Raw genomic sequence first — 15,022 nt, 5'->3', positions numbered from 1 at the left:
CAGGACACCGTAGCATTTATGATTGCAATTACCAGTGATGAGGCAGACAGTCACTCTTCACCCGTTCCTCTCACAACAACAATGTAATTACACAGATTTACTTTCGTCTTCTCAGTCATGTTGGGATGTTTTCCTTGTGGTCTGCTCTGCTCTAAATAACTAGCTGCATTGCTCATAATTAGTGGAGACAGTAATCTTGCAGAGAGCATCACTTTACCACGCTCGGGGCGGCGCACAGCATTTCTGTGTTTTCAAAAATGAAAGGGCTGCTGCCTATAGTGGTGGTGGCAGGCTCGGCGCATAATAACTACCTATAACATCTTTTTTATTTCGCCTGACAGATGAAAGAGGTTAATTGCCTCAGCCTTACATCATTGGTGAGGCGGTGCGGTGTGGGGGGTGCTAGGTGGGCAGCAAGAGCATCATTACATGGGGAGAAAGTAGGCTGTCTGCAGAACTGGACCCAAATGAACTCTACAGGGGGCCGTGGAAGGTGAGGGCACTGTGCAGGTTGTCAAGGTGACAGAAATGGTATTTGAGGAAGGAGCCTGTTGTTTTTATGTGGTTCAGGTGAGGCAGCGGCCGTGTCGTGAGCCGGCAGTCAAGTGGCAAAGGACTGATTCAGTGCAGATTACGTTCTAATTAATCAGCCACTCTATAGTGAGCCATCAGGGTACCAAATATACACGGAGTGTACAAAACATTAGGAACACCTTTCTAATATTGAGTTGCACCCCCCTTTGCCCTCAGAACAGCCTCAATTCGTCGGGGCATGGACTACAAGGTGTCGAAAGTGTTCCACAGGGATGCTGGCCCATGTTGACTCCAATGCTTCCCACAGTTGTGTCAAGTTTGCTGGATGTCCTTTGGATGGTGGACCATTCTTGATACACACTGGAAACTGTTGAGGGTGAAAAACCCAGCAGTATTGCAGTTCTTGACACACTCAAACCGGTGCGCCTGGCACCTACTATCATACCCCGTTCAAAGGCACTTAAATATTTTGTCTTGCCCATTCACCCTCTGAATGGCATACATACACAATCCATGTCTCAATTGTCTCAAGGCTTAAAAATCCTTCTTTAAACTGTCGTCTCACCTTATCCTACACTGATTGAAGTGGATTTAACAGGTGACATCAATAAGGGATCATAGCGTTCACCTGGATTCACCTTGTCAGTCTATGTCATGGAAAGAGCAGGTGTTCCTAATGTTTTGTTTATACACTACCGGTCAAAAGTTTTAGAACACCTACTCATTCAAAGGTTTTTCTTTATTTTTACTATTTTCTACATTGTAGAATAATAGTGAAGACATCAAAACTAAGAAATAACACATATGGAATCATGTAGAAACCAAAAAAGTGTTAAAAAAATCAAAATATATTTTATATTTGAGATTCTTCAAATAGCCACCCTTTGCATTGATGACAGCTTTGCATACTCTTGGCATTCTCTCAACCAGCTTCATGAGGTAGTAACCTGGAATGCATTTCAATTAACAGGTGTGCCTTCTTAAAAGTTAATTTGTGGAATTTCTTTCCTTCTTAATGCGTTTGAGCCAATCAGTGGTGTTGTGACAAGGTAGGGGGGGTATACAGAAGATAGCCCTATTTGGTAAAAGACCAAGTCCATATTATGGCAAGAACAGCTCAAATAAGCAAAGAGAAACGACAGTCCATCATTACTTTAAGACATGAATGTCAGTTAGTACGGAACATTTCAAGAACTTTGAATGTTTCTTCAAGTGCAGTCGCAAAAACCATCAAGCACTATGATGAAACAGGTTCTCGTGTGGACCGCCACAGGAAAGGAACACCCAGAGTTACCTCTACTGCAGAGGATAAGTTAATTACAGTTACCAGACTCAGAAATTGCAGCCCAAATAAATGCTTCACAGAGTTCAAGTAACAGAAACATCTCAACATCAACTGCTCAGAGGAGACTGTGTGAATCAGGCCTTCATGGTCGAATTGCTGCAAAGAAACCACTAATAAAGGACACCAATAAGAAGAAGAGACTTGCTTGGGCCAAGAAACACGAGCAATGGACATTAGACCGGTGGAAATTTGTCCTTTGGTCTGGAGTCCAAATTTGAGATTTTTGGTTCCAACCGTCGTGTCTTTGTGAGACGCAGTGTTGGTGAATGGATGATCTCGGCATGTTTATTTCCCACGTAAAGCACGGAGGAGGAGGTGTTATGGTGTGGAGGTGCTTTGCTGGTGACACTGTCTGTGATTTATTTAGAATTCAAGGCACACTTAACCAGCATGGCTACCACATCATTCTGCAGCGATACGCCATCCTATCTGGTTTGGGCTTAGTGGGACTATCATTTGTTTTTCAACAGGACAATGACCCAACACACCTCCAGGTTGTGTAAGGGCTATTTTACCAAGAAGGAGAGTGATGGAGTGCTGCATCAGATGACCTGACCTCCACAATCCTCCGACCTCAACCAAATTGAGATCGTTTGGGATGAGTCGGACCGCAGAGTGAAGGAAAAGCAGCCAACAAGTGCTCAGCATATGTAGGAACTCCTTCAAGACTTTTGGAAAAGCATTCCAGGTGAAACTGGTTAAGAGAATGCCAAGAGCGTGCATAGCTGAAATCAAGGCAAAGGGTGGCTATTTGGGTGTGTCACGCCCTGGCTCTGGGACTCTGTTATGTTGAGCCAGGGTGTGTTGTTTCTATGTGTTTTGTGTTCTAGGTTTTTTATCTAGTTCATTTGTTTCTATGTTGGCCGGTGTGGTTCTCAATCAGAGGCAACGTGTATCAGCTGTTGCTTGTTGTCTCTGATTGGGAACCATACTTAGGCAGCCTGTTTTCCACAGTGTGTTGTGGGATCTTGTTCCGTGTATGGTTTGTGTCTGTTACTAAGGACTTCACGTATCGTTTTGTTGTTTTGTTCGTTCGTGGTGAATGAATAAATAAGTATGTTCACTCATCACGCTGCGCATTGGTCCACTTCCTTCAGCGATCGGGACAGAAGATCCCACCATAACTGGACGAAGCAGCGTGTCCAGAACGCCAGAGAGGGCTCTAAAGGATATCAACCTCGACTGGGTCAAGCCGCGTGTCCAGGAGCCAACGCCAGAGAGGGCTCTAAAGGATATCAACCTCGACTGGGTCAAGCCGCGGGAGGAGGAGAGAGGTTGGACTTGGGAGCAGAAGAGGGAGAGTCTGGCGAGAGCCATGGAGGCCATAGCCACGGGGGAGAGACGAACCCAAGACATTTTTAGGGGGGGGGCTCACACCGTGGACGACGGGACTGCTGGAGGCAGATAAGGGGCGAGTTGGTGGACGAGGAGAGAAGGCCACCGGGTTACGGGAGCCATTGGCGAGTAGAGGGAAGGAATATGTAGAGGCACGGCGAGAGGTACTGAGGTGTGTAGCCAGCCCAGTCCGGCCCGTCCCTGCTCCCCGCACCAAGCCTGTGGTGCGCGTCGTCAGGCCGGTCCGGCCCGTTCCTGCTCCCCGCACCAAGCCTGTGGTGCGCGACGTCAGCCCAGTCCGGCCCTGCTCCCCGCACCAAGCCTGTGGTGCGCTTCGTCAGCCTGATTCGGCCCGTCCCTGCTCCCCGCACCAAGCCTGTGGTGCGCGTCGTCAGCCCGGTCCGGCCCGTTCCTGCTCCCCGCACCAAGCCTGTGGTGCGCGTCGTCAGTCCGGCACAGCCCGTGCCTGGGTCACCGGTGCCTGGTCAGGTACCGGTTAGCTGCTCCACATCGGAGCCTGAGCGATCCGCTCCACCGATGTCCAGTCCAGATCCAGCCAGCAGGGCCAGACCAGACCAGGGGCGCTATGGGGGGTTTGTTGGAGGGTGGGGGTCAAGCCCGGAGCCGGAACCACCTCCGAGGAGGAATGCCCACCCGGCCCTTCCCTGTTCGGTTTATGTTTGGCGCGGTCGCAGTCCGCGCCTTTGGGGGGGGGTACTGTCACGCCCTGGCTCTGGGACTCTGTTATGTTGAGCCAGGGTGTGTTGTTTCTATGTGTTTTGTGTTCTAGGTTTTTTATCTAGTTCATTTGTTTCTATGTTGTCCGGTATGGTTCTCAATCAGAGGCAACGTGTATCAGCTGTTGCTTGTTGTCTCTGATTGGGAACCATACTTAGGCAGCCTGTTTTCCACAGTGTGTTGTGGGATCTTGTTCCGTGTATGGTTTGTGTCTGTTACTAAGGACTTCACGTATCGTTTTGTTGTTTTGTTCATTCGTGGTGAATGAATAAATAAGCATGTTCACTCATCACGCTGCGCATTGGTCCACTTCCTTCAGCGATCGTGACAGGGTGGCTATTTTAAATATATATATAAAATATATTATGATTTGTTTAACACTTTTTTGGTTACTACATGATTCCATATGTGTTATTTTATAGTTTTGATGTCTTTACTATTATTCTACAATGTAGAAAATAGTAAAAATAAAGAAAAACCCTTGAATTAGTAGGTGTTCTAAAACTTTTGACCGGTAGTGTATGTCTATGAATTGCTGTCTGTAGATGGCTGTACATTTCTACATTTCAATCTCATCCAACTACTCTACTTTTCAATTAATCTATTCCAAGAACTACAGAAGGACAACTTGATTAACCATAATCTAGCCCGACCACACCCCATCACCCCTCCACTAAACTAGACTAATTGCATCCTGGCTGCGTAAGTGCAGCAACAGGGGTTCCTGTTCGACGTCACTTGGAGTCCAGGACACAATCCACATCTCTAATCTCAGGAGACAAGAAATCCGCCATTTAAAAGAGCTTTATTCCCGCTAAATAATAATCTTTAGCTCCTCTACATGCGCGGGGGGGGGGGGGTTGCTAGAGCAGCAGAGGAAACAACAACCTTGTTTGGCTTCCTGTGATGTCATAAACCGCCGCCACCGCTTCCCTAAGTAGGGCGCCTCCTGGCAGTCAGTGGCATGGGGAAGGCTGGGAGATGGAGGGAGAGAGATGGGTAAATAGTCCCGTTAATCCATGCCCAGTCACAGGGAGGGGAGGGGAGAGGAGGCACAGGCGCTCACTGTGACTCTGATTTAAACAGCCAGAAGAGAAGAAGTGAAGAGGCAGAATTCCTCTGGGCCGGGGAAGGTTTTCTGATGCCTGATTAATTTGTGACAGGAGGGACTCTGTGTTCCGTGCATTGAACTGCTTTCTCATTTATATGGTAATCTCCTTTAAGACAGTACCAGCACAAACTGTTTATTTCCAAAGCATTTCCAGGCTCAAAATCCTCTCTACAGTAAAAAATAAAGAATAAAATAATGCCCTCTATAAACATGACTAGGGGATATAACCTCTCACTTGTTATTGACTAAGTACATTTAGGCAATGTTTACTTTCAGAACATCGCTCCTTTAATAGATAATAGCACCATGCAAGTATTACATCATATTGTATTTCATAAAACATAGGAATCTTCTATCCAGTAAGTCATTTGTGGATATTCGTTTTTTCATATTTAGTGTCTAAACCACTGCTAAGGATGTTGATGTGAAACGTCCCTTTGTGATTCTTCACCACTACAGCCTTCAGTAATTGTTAGTTATCCAGCTCCCAGTACCAATGTCCTGTTAAACTCAGCTTGTGTATAAACTCTAGATATAAGCATCCAGGTATAATGCTTTATAACTTGCTATAAGCAGGTATGAGCCTTTATAATGTCATATAGCAAGGCTATGTTATGTCTCTCTTTGTAAAAACGTATCACCAAACTCTGTTTACCAGTAAGCAGCTCCCTGATCTCCACGTCGGTGGTCTTCCTCAGCAGGCGGACCAGGGCTGGGATCCCCCCACAGTTCTTCAGGGTGATCTTGTTGTCATCGTTGGCCTTTCCGTACACCAGGTTCCTCAGAGCTCCACAGGCGCTCCGGTGCACATCAGTCATCCTGTGATCCAGCAGATCCACCAGCAGCTGGATCCCTCCCTGCCTTCGGATCTGGTGAGAGGAACAGGGAGAGGAGAGAAAAGGAGGATGTTAATGGATCATAACAAATCGATCAAGGCTAGATCAAAATGAATATATAGACAAATAACAGTACAAACATGCATGCAATAGTGTAGCTAGCTACTGTTCTATACAATTCAATTCCACAAACTGTCTGCCAAAGAAGTAATCTATAGTTTTCAGCATTGACAACAATATCCCTGGAGGCATCCCTATGAATCCTGTTCTTTATTTCACTCAGGTACCTTTCCTCTATAAATCAACTAGAGCCAGGTGAGACAGTTCCTTCCTCCCTCATTAATCTAGAGCAGGGGTACTCAAATCTTACCCTATGAGGTCCGGAGCCTGCTGGTTTTCTGTTCTACCTGATAATTAATTGCACTCACCTGGTGTCCCAGGTCTAAAATCAGTCCCTGATTAGAGGGGAACATTGAAAAGACGCAGTGGAACTGGCTTCGAGGTCCAGAGCTGAGTTTGAGAGCTCAAGAGTCATGTGGCTGCACATTAGTGCTGAGCGATTAGTGCTTTTTGCGGTCGGTTCAGTTTCGGTTCGATTAGTATTTTTTTTAAACATTAAATGCAGTATGCATTATGTGGGTTGAATGCTGTAACAACACAGAATAAAACAGTTAAATAAAAGTCCCATGATGGTAGTGACTGCCCATTACTACTTATCACTTATTAACCATCATTTATTTACATTACTTTAATCAAATATTTCAGTTGATGTGTATATTACATTTGTTTTATTTGATGACTTCATTATTTCATTCCAAGTCATCATCTCATCTCTATAGAGCTGCTGCCTATACTGTCTGACAAAAGCACTATTTTAGTAGTTCTTCAAAGTAAATAAGGCATACTTTTATGACTGCTTAATACCAACTATCAATCACTTAGATCATGTATTTTCAGGTAGAGATACTTCGCGAAGCAACAGCTGCTCCCTATATCACTTCACGATCGCTCATTCTTCTGTCTCTTCCGTAGCAGCTGTAAAAGAAACACAGACCGGACAAGTAGATACGCAATGGAATATGGTCATTGTAGTTAATTACCACGTTTCCTGTGCTAAACAATGTAGAGTATTGGCCTGTTGGAAACTACAACTCCCTATACATCGCAAAGTTCAGGCTGGATTGATTTATCTCTAGAGGAACTGTGCAATGTGCGCATTGAGCTCACAGAAAAAACCTGAACTAAATGGAATTCAAATAATTCAACCAATGTCGGTCAGTTATTTAAAAAAATAAAAATAACAGAAATGTTGGTTAATCTGCACACAGACAGACAGGCCAAGGACACACTGTCTCAGAGAGACAGAGGACAGAGTGACATATTGACAGAGTGACAGAAGAAGTGAGATGAGATGACCTGGCAGAGTGTCACACACATAAGCATACGTATGTGTGTATGCACGCACACTGGAGGAGTGGTGCCAACAGTCAGCAGATGTGCTGCCAGGTCCAACAGAATGGATCAGCACTGCTGCTGTTGCTGTCCAGCTCAACTCCAATTAAACACAGAGGAGAAAAATCTTTACAAATCAGAACCTGTTTATCTGGGTGCTCTGTTGGCAAAGGTGATAGACACTGGCTCGCAAGATTGCAGGCTACATACATGCTGCCATTATCCAGTACATGTTGTATATTCCCTTCTGTTTATGAAGAGACTTACTATACAAATGTCCCTCCATCTCCATTGCTCTACTGTTACTAAAATAGAGTGCCCATTAAATAGTAATTTCCTTCACACAGCCTTCTACTCCAAAAATAACCAAGATACTGCTAGGCGAGACAAGGTACCATGATGACACACACAGCTAACGTGCATCGCCTCGCAGTACTATAAATACACTACATGTCCAAAACTATGTGGACACCTGTTCGTCGAACATCTCATTACAAAATAATGGGTATTAATATGGAGTTGGTCCCCCTTTTGCTTCTATAACAGCCTCCACTCTTCTGGGAAGGCTTTCCACTAAATGTTGGAACATTGCTGCTGGAACTTGCTTCCATTCAGCCACAAGAGCATTAGTGAGGTCGGGCACTGATGTTGACCAATTAGGCCTGGCTCACAGTCGGCGTTCCAATTAATCCCAAAGCTGTTCAATGGGGTTGTGGTCAGGGCTCTGTGCAGGCCAGTCAAGTTCTCCCACACCAATCTCGACAAACCATTTCTGTATGGACCTCGCTTTGTGCACAGGGGCATTGTCATGCTGAAACAGGAAAGGGCCTTCCCCAAAGTGTTGCCACAAAGTTGTAAGCACAGAATCGTCTAGAATGTCACTGCATGCTGTAGCGTTAAGATTTCCCTTCACTGGAACTAAGGGGCCTAGTCCGAACAATGAAAAACAGCCCCACACCATTATTCCTCCTCCACCAAACTTTACAGTTGGCACTATGCATTGGGGCAGGTAGCGTTTTCCTGGCATCCGCCAAACCCAGAGTTGTCCGTCGGACTGCCAGATGGTGAAGCGTGATTCATCACTCCAGAGAACGTGTTTCCACTGCTTCAGAGTCAAATGGCGGCGACCTTTACACATTTACATTTACATTTACATCATTTAGCAGACGCTCTTATCCAGAGCGACTTACAAATTGGTGCATTCAACTTATGATAGCCAGTGGGACAACCACTTTTTGTTTTTTTGTGTGGGGGAGGGGGGGTAGAAGGATTACTTTATACTATTCCAGGTATTCCTTAAAGAGGTAGGGTTTCAAGTGTCTCCGGAAGGTGGTCAGTGACTCCGCTGTCCTGGCGTCGTGGGGGAGCTTGTTCCACCATTGGGGTGCCAGAGCAGCAAATAGCTTTGGCTGGGCTGAGCGGGAACTGAGCTTCCGTAGAGGTAGGGGAGCTAGCAGGCCAGAGGTGGATGAATGTAGTGCCCTCGTTTGGGTGTAGGGTCTGATCAGAGCCTGAAGGTAAGGAGGTGCCGTTCCCCTTACAGCTCCTTGGCAAGCACCATGGTCTTGTAGTAGATGCGAGCCTCAACTGGAAGCCAGTCGACGCTTGGCATTGTGCATGGTGATCTTAGGCTTGTGTGCGGCAGCTCGGCCATGGAAACCCATTTCATGAAGCTCCCGACGAACAGTTCTTGTGCTGACGTTGCTTCCATAGGCAGTTTGGAATGCGGTAGTGAGTGTTACAACCGAGGACAGACAGTTTTTACGCGCTACGCTCTTCAGCACTCGGCGGTCCCGTTCTGTTAGCTTGTGTGGCCTACCACTTCGCGGCTGAGCCGTTGTTGCTCCTAGATGTTTCCACTTCACAATAACAGCACTTACAGTTGACCGGGGCAGCTCTAGCAGGGCAGAAATTTGAAGAAATGACTTGTTGGAAAGGTGGCATCCTATGACGGTGCCACGTTGAAAGTCACTGAGCTCTTCAGTAAGGCCATTCTACTGCCAGTGTTTGTCTATGGAGATTGCATGGCTGTGTGCTCGATTTTATACACCTGTCAGCAACGGGTGTGGCTGAAAGAGCCGAATCCACTAATTTGAAGGGGTGTCCACATACCTTTGAATATATAGTATATCACTGTATGTGTGTGTGTGCCTATGTGTGTGATTGCCAAAGTGTGTGTGTGTGTGTGGTGTGTGTATGTGTGTGTGTCTGCCCATGTTGCCTGTGTGATATATCTGTCTGAGAGAGGCGATGAGATGAGCGTCAGCAGTGTTCCAGGAAAAGCTATCAGCTGACCTAAATGACTTTCTTCCAATCCCTCCCAGACAGCATCTCACCTGCAACTTATCTCTCCATCTCAACCTCCCCCATCTCACCATCCCTCCACCTCACCCAGCCAATGTCCCCACATACACTACCGGTCAAAAGTTTTAGAACACCTACCCATTCAAGGGTTTTTCTTTATTTTTACTATTTTCTACATTGTAGAATAATAGTGAAGACATCAAAACTATGAAATAGCACATATGGAATCATGCAGTAACCAAAAAAGTGTTAAACAAATCAAAATATAATTGAGATTCTTCAAATAGCCACCCTTTACCTTGATGACAGCTTTGTACACTCTTGGCATTCTCTCAACCAGCTTCATGAGGTAGTCACCTGGATTGCATTTCAATTAACAGGTGTGCCTTCTTAAAAGTTAATTTGTGGAATTTCTTTCCTTCTTAATGCGTTTGAGCCAATCAGTTGTGTTGTGACAAGGTATACAGAAGATAGCCCTATTTGGTAAAAGACCAAGTCCATGTTATGGTAAGAACAGCTCAAATAAGCAAAGAGAAACGACAGTCCATCATTACTTTAAGACATGAAGGTCAGTCAATACGGAACATTTCAAGAACTTTGAAAGTTACTTCAAGTGCAGTCGCAAAAACCATCAAGCGCTATGATGAAACTGGCTCTCATGAGGACCGCCACAGGATTGGAAGACCCAGAGTTCATTAGAGTTACCAGACTCAGAAATTGCAGCCCAAATAAATGCTTCACGGAGTTCAAGTTACAGACACATCTCAACATCAACTGTTCAGAGGAGACTGTGTTAATCAGGCCTTCATGGTCAAATTACTGCAAAGAAACCACTAATAAAGGACACCAATAATAAGAAGAGACTTGTTTGGGCCAAGAAACACGAGCAATGGACATTAGACCGGTGGAAATGTGTCCTTTAGTCTGGAGTACATATTTGATATTTTTGGTTCCGACCGCAGTGTCTTTGTGAGACGCGGTGTGGGTGAACGGATGATCTCCACATGTGTATTTCCCACATAAAGCATGGAGGAGGAGGTGTTATGGTGTGGGGGTGCTTTGCTGGTGACACTGTCTGTGATTTATTTAGAATTCAAGGCACACTTAACCAGCATGGCTACCACATCATTCTGCAGCGATATGCCATCCCATCTGGTTTGGGCTTAGTGGGACTATCATTTGTTTTTCAACAGGACAATGACCCAACACACCTCCAGGCTGTGTAAGGGCTATTTGACCAAGAAGGAGAGTGATGGAGTGCTGCATCAGATGACCTGGCCTCCACAATCCCCCGACCTCAACCAAATTGAGATGGTTTGGGATGAGTCGGACCGCAGAGTGAAGGAAAAGCAGCCAACAAGTGCTCAACATATGTTGGAAAAGCATTCCAGGTGAAGCTGGTTGAGAGAATGCCAAGAGTGTGCAAAGCTGTCATCAAGGCAAAGGGTGGCTATTTGAATAGTCTTTTTTAACACTTTTTTGGTTACTACATGATTTCATAGTTTTGATGTCTTCACTATTATTTTACAATGTAGAAAATATTAAAATAAAGAAAAACCCTTGAATGAGTAGGTGTTCTAAAACGTTTGACTGGTAGTGTATCACACACAGATATCACACACACCAAGCTATCCAACATCCCCACATTAGGGTGAGGAAAGTCAGGTAAAGCAAGAGCAGGCAATACTATATCTCTACTAATGTGAGGAGAATTCACAATTCTATCACCTGGGATTGATCCTGAGCTAGAATTGTGAATTATTCTCTAAAAAGGTTTCACAAAAGGTATAGATTTGAGATGATGTACTGAACATGAGAGTAGAGGCGGACTTTGCATACGTTTCAAATTAAACAACAGCTGCCCAGGGCCCACCTACTGGCTGATTCTGATTGTTTTTAAGCCCAATGTGATAACCACAGATTCAACAACTTTATGGGACCTATACATTTCATAATGTATAGCAGTGGATGCAGCTGTCCCCGCTAGCACATGGCAGTAGAAATGTATGAGGAGCCATATCGGCCTGGTGCAGGTTACCTCAGACTTGATCTTGTTGTCTCCAAAGCACAGGTGTTGGAGGTAGGCTGCAGCGTTGGACTGGACCGAGGGGAACTGGTGCTGCAGCATTTGAATCACCTCAGGCAGCTCTGGGTCTCTCCAGCCAAACTCCCTGCAGGGGACCACGGGAAACACAGGGCTGAATACAGAACAGCACTGGATGGGTACAGGCATCTGCATCCTAAATGGCACCCATAAGGCTCTGGTCAAAAGTACTGCACTACATAGGGAATAGGGTGCCATTTGGGACTCAGAAACAAGCATGCTAAACAAAACACTCACTGTCTATTATTCTGAAATCTTCTATCTATCTTTTCAGATGACTGCAATCTAGTGATTACTGTATGTGGTAAATTGCAGAAGCTGTTGTGGTGGTAATTTCTATTAGTGGTGTTTTGGTATAATGTCATTTCTGCACCTTTTTGTTCTCTTTTGCCTTTGGCTTGGTTCATTGTGTGTGTAGCAATATTCATCTGTGACTACTAAGTTAGACACTTAGGCTACATTGCATTGAGATACTGTCACGCACTGGCTCTGGGGACTCTTTATGTTGAGTTTCTATGTTTAGTTTTCTAGGTTTATGTTCTAGATCGTGTGGATCTATGTTGGCCAGGGTGGTTCCCAATCAGAGGCAGCTGATTCTCGTTGTCTCTGATTGGGAACCATACTTAGGCAGCCTGTTTGGCACAGTTAATTGTGGGATCTTGATCTGTATAGGTTTGTGGTGTTTAACCTTTAGACTTCACGTATCGTTTTGTTGTTTTGTTGTTATTGTTAAAGTACTCATTAAAATATGTACGCCTATCACACTGCGCCTTGGTCCGGTTCTTACAACGATCGTGACAGAAGATCCCACCAAAGAAGGACCAAGCAGCGTGTTCAGGAGCAGACACCGGGAAAGGAACTGGAGAAGTTGGCGATGTCCCAGGTGGGCGAATGGTGGTCTTGGGAGGACATGTTCGCGGGCAAAGGGCCATGGGCAAAAGTTAAAGCCCTGGCGAGAGAGGAGGTACGGCGCCAACCGTGCCGTCGTCGGACAGGCGAGAGGCAACCCCAATACATTTTTTGGGGGGGGGCACACGGCATGGACGACGGGGCTGCTGGAGGCAGCTACAGGGCGAGTTTGTGGACTAGGAGAGGAGGCCACCAGGTTACGGGGGCCATTGGTCATGAGGGGGAAGGAGAGTGTAGAGGCACGGCGAGAGGTACTGGGGTGTGTTACCAGTCCGGCCCGTTCCTGTCCCTCGCACAAGGCCAGTGGTGTGTGTCCCCAGTACGGTCCGGCCTGTTCCTGTCCCTCGCACCAAGCCTGTGGTGCGCGTCGCCAGCCCGGCCCAGCCTGTTCCTGCCCCTCGCACCAAGCCTGTGGTGCGCGTCGCCAGCCCGGTTCGGCCTGTTCCTGCTCCCCGCACCAAGCCAGTGGTGCGCGTCGCCAGCCCGGCCCGGCCTGTTCCTGCCCCTCGCACCAAGCCTGTGGTGCGCGTCGCCAGCCCGGTCCGGCCTGTTCCTGCTCCCCGCACCAAGCCTGTGGTGCGCGTTTTCAGCCCGGTCCGGCCTGTTCCTGCTCCCCGCACCAAGCCAGTGGTGCGCGTCGCCAGCCCGGTCCGGCCTGTTCCTGCTCCCCGCACCAAGCCAGTGCTGCGCGTCGTCAGCCCGGTCCGGCCCGTTCCTGCTCCCCGCACTAAGCCAGTGGTGCGCGTCGTCAGTCCGGCACGGTCCGTGCCTGTTCCACCTGGTCCGGCACCGGTCAGCTGCTCCACGCCGGAGCCAGAGCAATCCGCTCCACCGGTGTTCAGTCCAGCTCCGGCCAGCAGGGCCAGACCACGTGGGCGAGAGAGAGAGTGGTGGTCGCGCCCGGAGCCGGATCCGCCTCCGAGGCGGAATGCCCACCCGGCTCCTACCCTCTTGAGTTTGGTTGGCGCGGTCGCAGTCCGCGCCTTTGGGGGGGGGTACTGTCACGCCCTGGCTCTGGGGACTCTTTTATGTTGAGCCAGGGTGTGTAGTGTCTATGTTGTATTTTCTATGTTTCGTTCTAGTTCGTGTTTTCTATGTTGGCCAGGGTGGTTCCCAATCAGAGGCAGCTGATTCTCGTTGTCTCTGATTGGGTACCATTCTTAGGCAGCCGGTTGGCACTAGTTTATTGTGGGATCTTGTTCTGTATAGGTTTGTGTTGGTGAACCTTTTGACTTCACGTATCGTTTTGTTGTTTATATAAAGTGCTCATTAAAAGATGTACGCCTATCACGCTGCGCCTTGGTCCGGTTCTTACAACGATCGTGACAGATACACTTACAGAGCAAGAAAACAAAGTGACACATGACATATGCATTGTCCGTCTAAAACAAACATAGGCATGAATAATGAACAACGTAATATGCGTGTTGAGCATGAAAAAGCTTGAGTGTGTGTGACATATTTGCCAAACAAACAACCCCCATAGCACACGGTCTAGTGTGAAAAAACATTTGAGTTCTAAGAGATATTCAAATCAAGAACAAGGCTTGCTTTCTATTCCCACAAGTTATGAGTGAAATCATTCAACAGAGAATGACACAGGCTAGAACTGAAACCCTACTCTTGGAGAATGAGAGATACTTTCATCCAGCATTATCCTCTGGCGATGCTAGCTATGGTGCTTTAGTGCGTTAGCCTGAGGCTAGCAATGGACTGTCAGAGCCCCCTGTCATCCCCCTGCCCGCCGTGTTACCCCACACCCCACTACCACACCTCTCTTATCAGCACACCTACACAGACAGACAGACAGACAGACAGACAGACAGACAGACAGACAGACAGACAGACAGACAGACAGACAGACAGACAGACAGACAGACAGACAGACAGAGAGAGAGAGAGAGAGAGAGAGAGAGAGAGAGAGAGAGAGAGACACACTGGTGCAAAGGCAGCACCCTCCCTGTACACACCTTCCAGCACCTGTCCAACCTCCAACCATCACAGCTGTCTGCAATCAGGCCTTTCAGTTAGTCAGTTAGCTCTCTCACTTACAACACAGATGCCCCAGTTCTGGCTTCTCAACTCCACTTCACCAGCTCTCAAAGACAGAGAATCAATTGCATTAACGAGTGGGTTCACGTAAGAGAGAAAGAGAGAGAGAGAGTTTGGATGAGGGAGAGACGTGTGCGAGAGAGAGAGAGAGGAGGGGGAAGAGAGGAAGAGAAATGTGAGAAAGAGGGAGATGAGGGGGGAATAGAGAGATGTGTGAGAGAAGTAGAGATGTGTGATGAGAGGGAGAGAGGGAGAGAGAGAGAGTACAAGCGAGAGAGAGAGCGGGAGTGAGAGAGATGAAA

General features: G+C 47.0%; 1 protein-coding gene across 1 annotated transcript in view; it reads right to left on the bottom strand.

The window, feature by feature from the left end:
- The window catches only part of LOC311146246 (catenin delta-2-like), a gene marked incomplete at its 5' end in the record, with an annotated part of 103,684 nt that overhangs the window by 23,889 nt on the left and 64,773 nt on the right, over positions 1-15,022 (bottom strand). Inside the window, 2 exons of the mRNA XM_084182747.1 lie at positions 5,719-5,932; positions 11,694-11,826. Of these exons, the coding sequence (XP_084038873.1) occupies positions 5,719-5,932; positions 11,694-11,826 (347 nt within the window). The remainder of the gene's footprint in view (positions 1-5,718; positions 5,933-11,693; positions 11,827-15,022) is intronic.

This window comes from Coregonus lavaretus (assembly GCF_964263955.1).
Source record: "Coregonus lavaretus genome assembly, chromosome: 19".
NCBI lineage: Eukaryota > Metazoa > Chordata > Actinopteri > Salmoniformes > Salmonidae > Coregonus > Coregonus lavaretus.
Note: the sequence above shows the minus strand (reverse complement) of the source record. Positions and strands in the feature narration are given on the sequence as shown.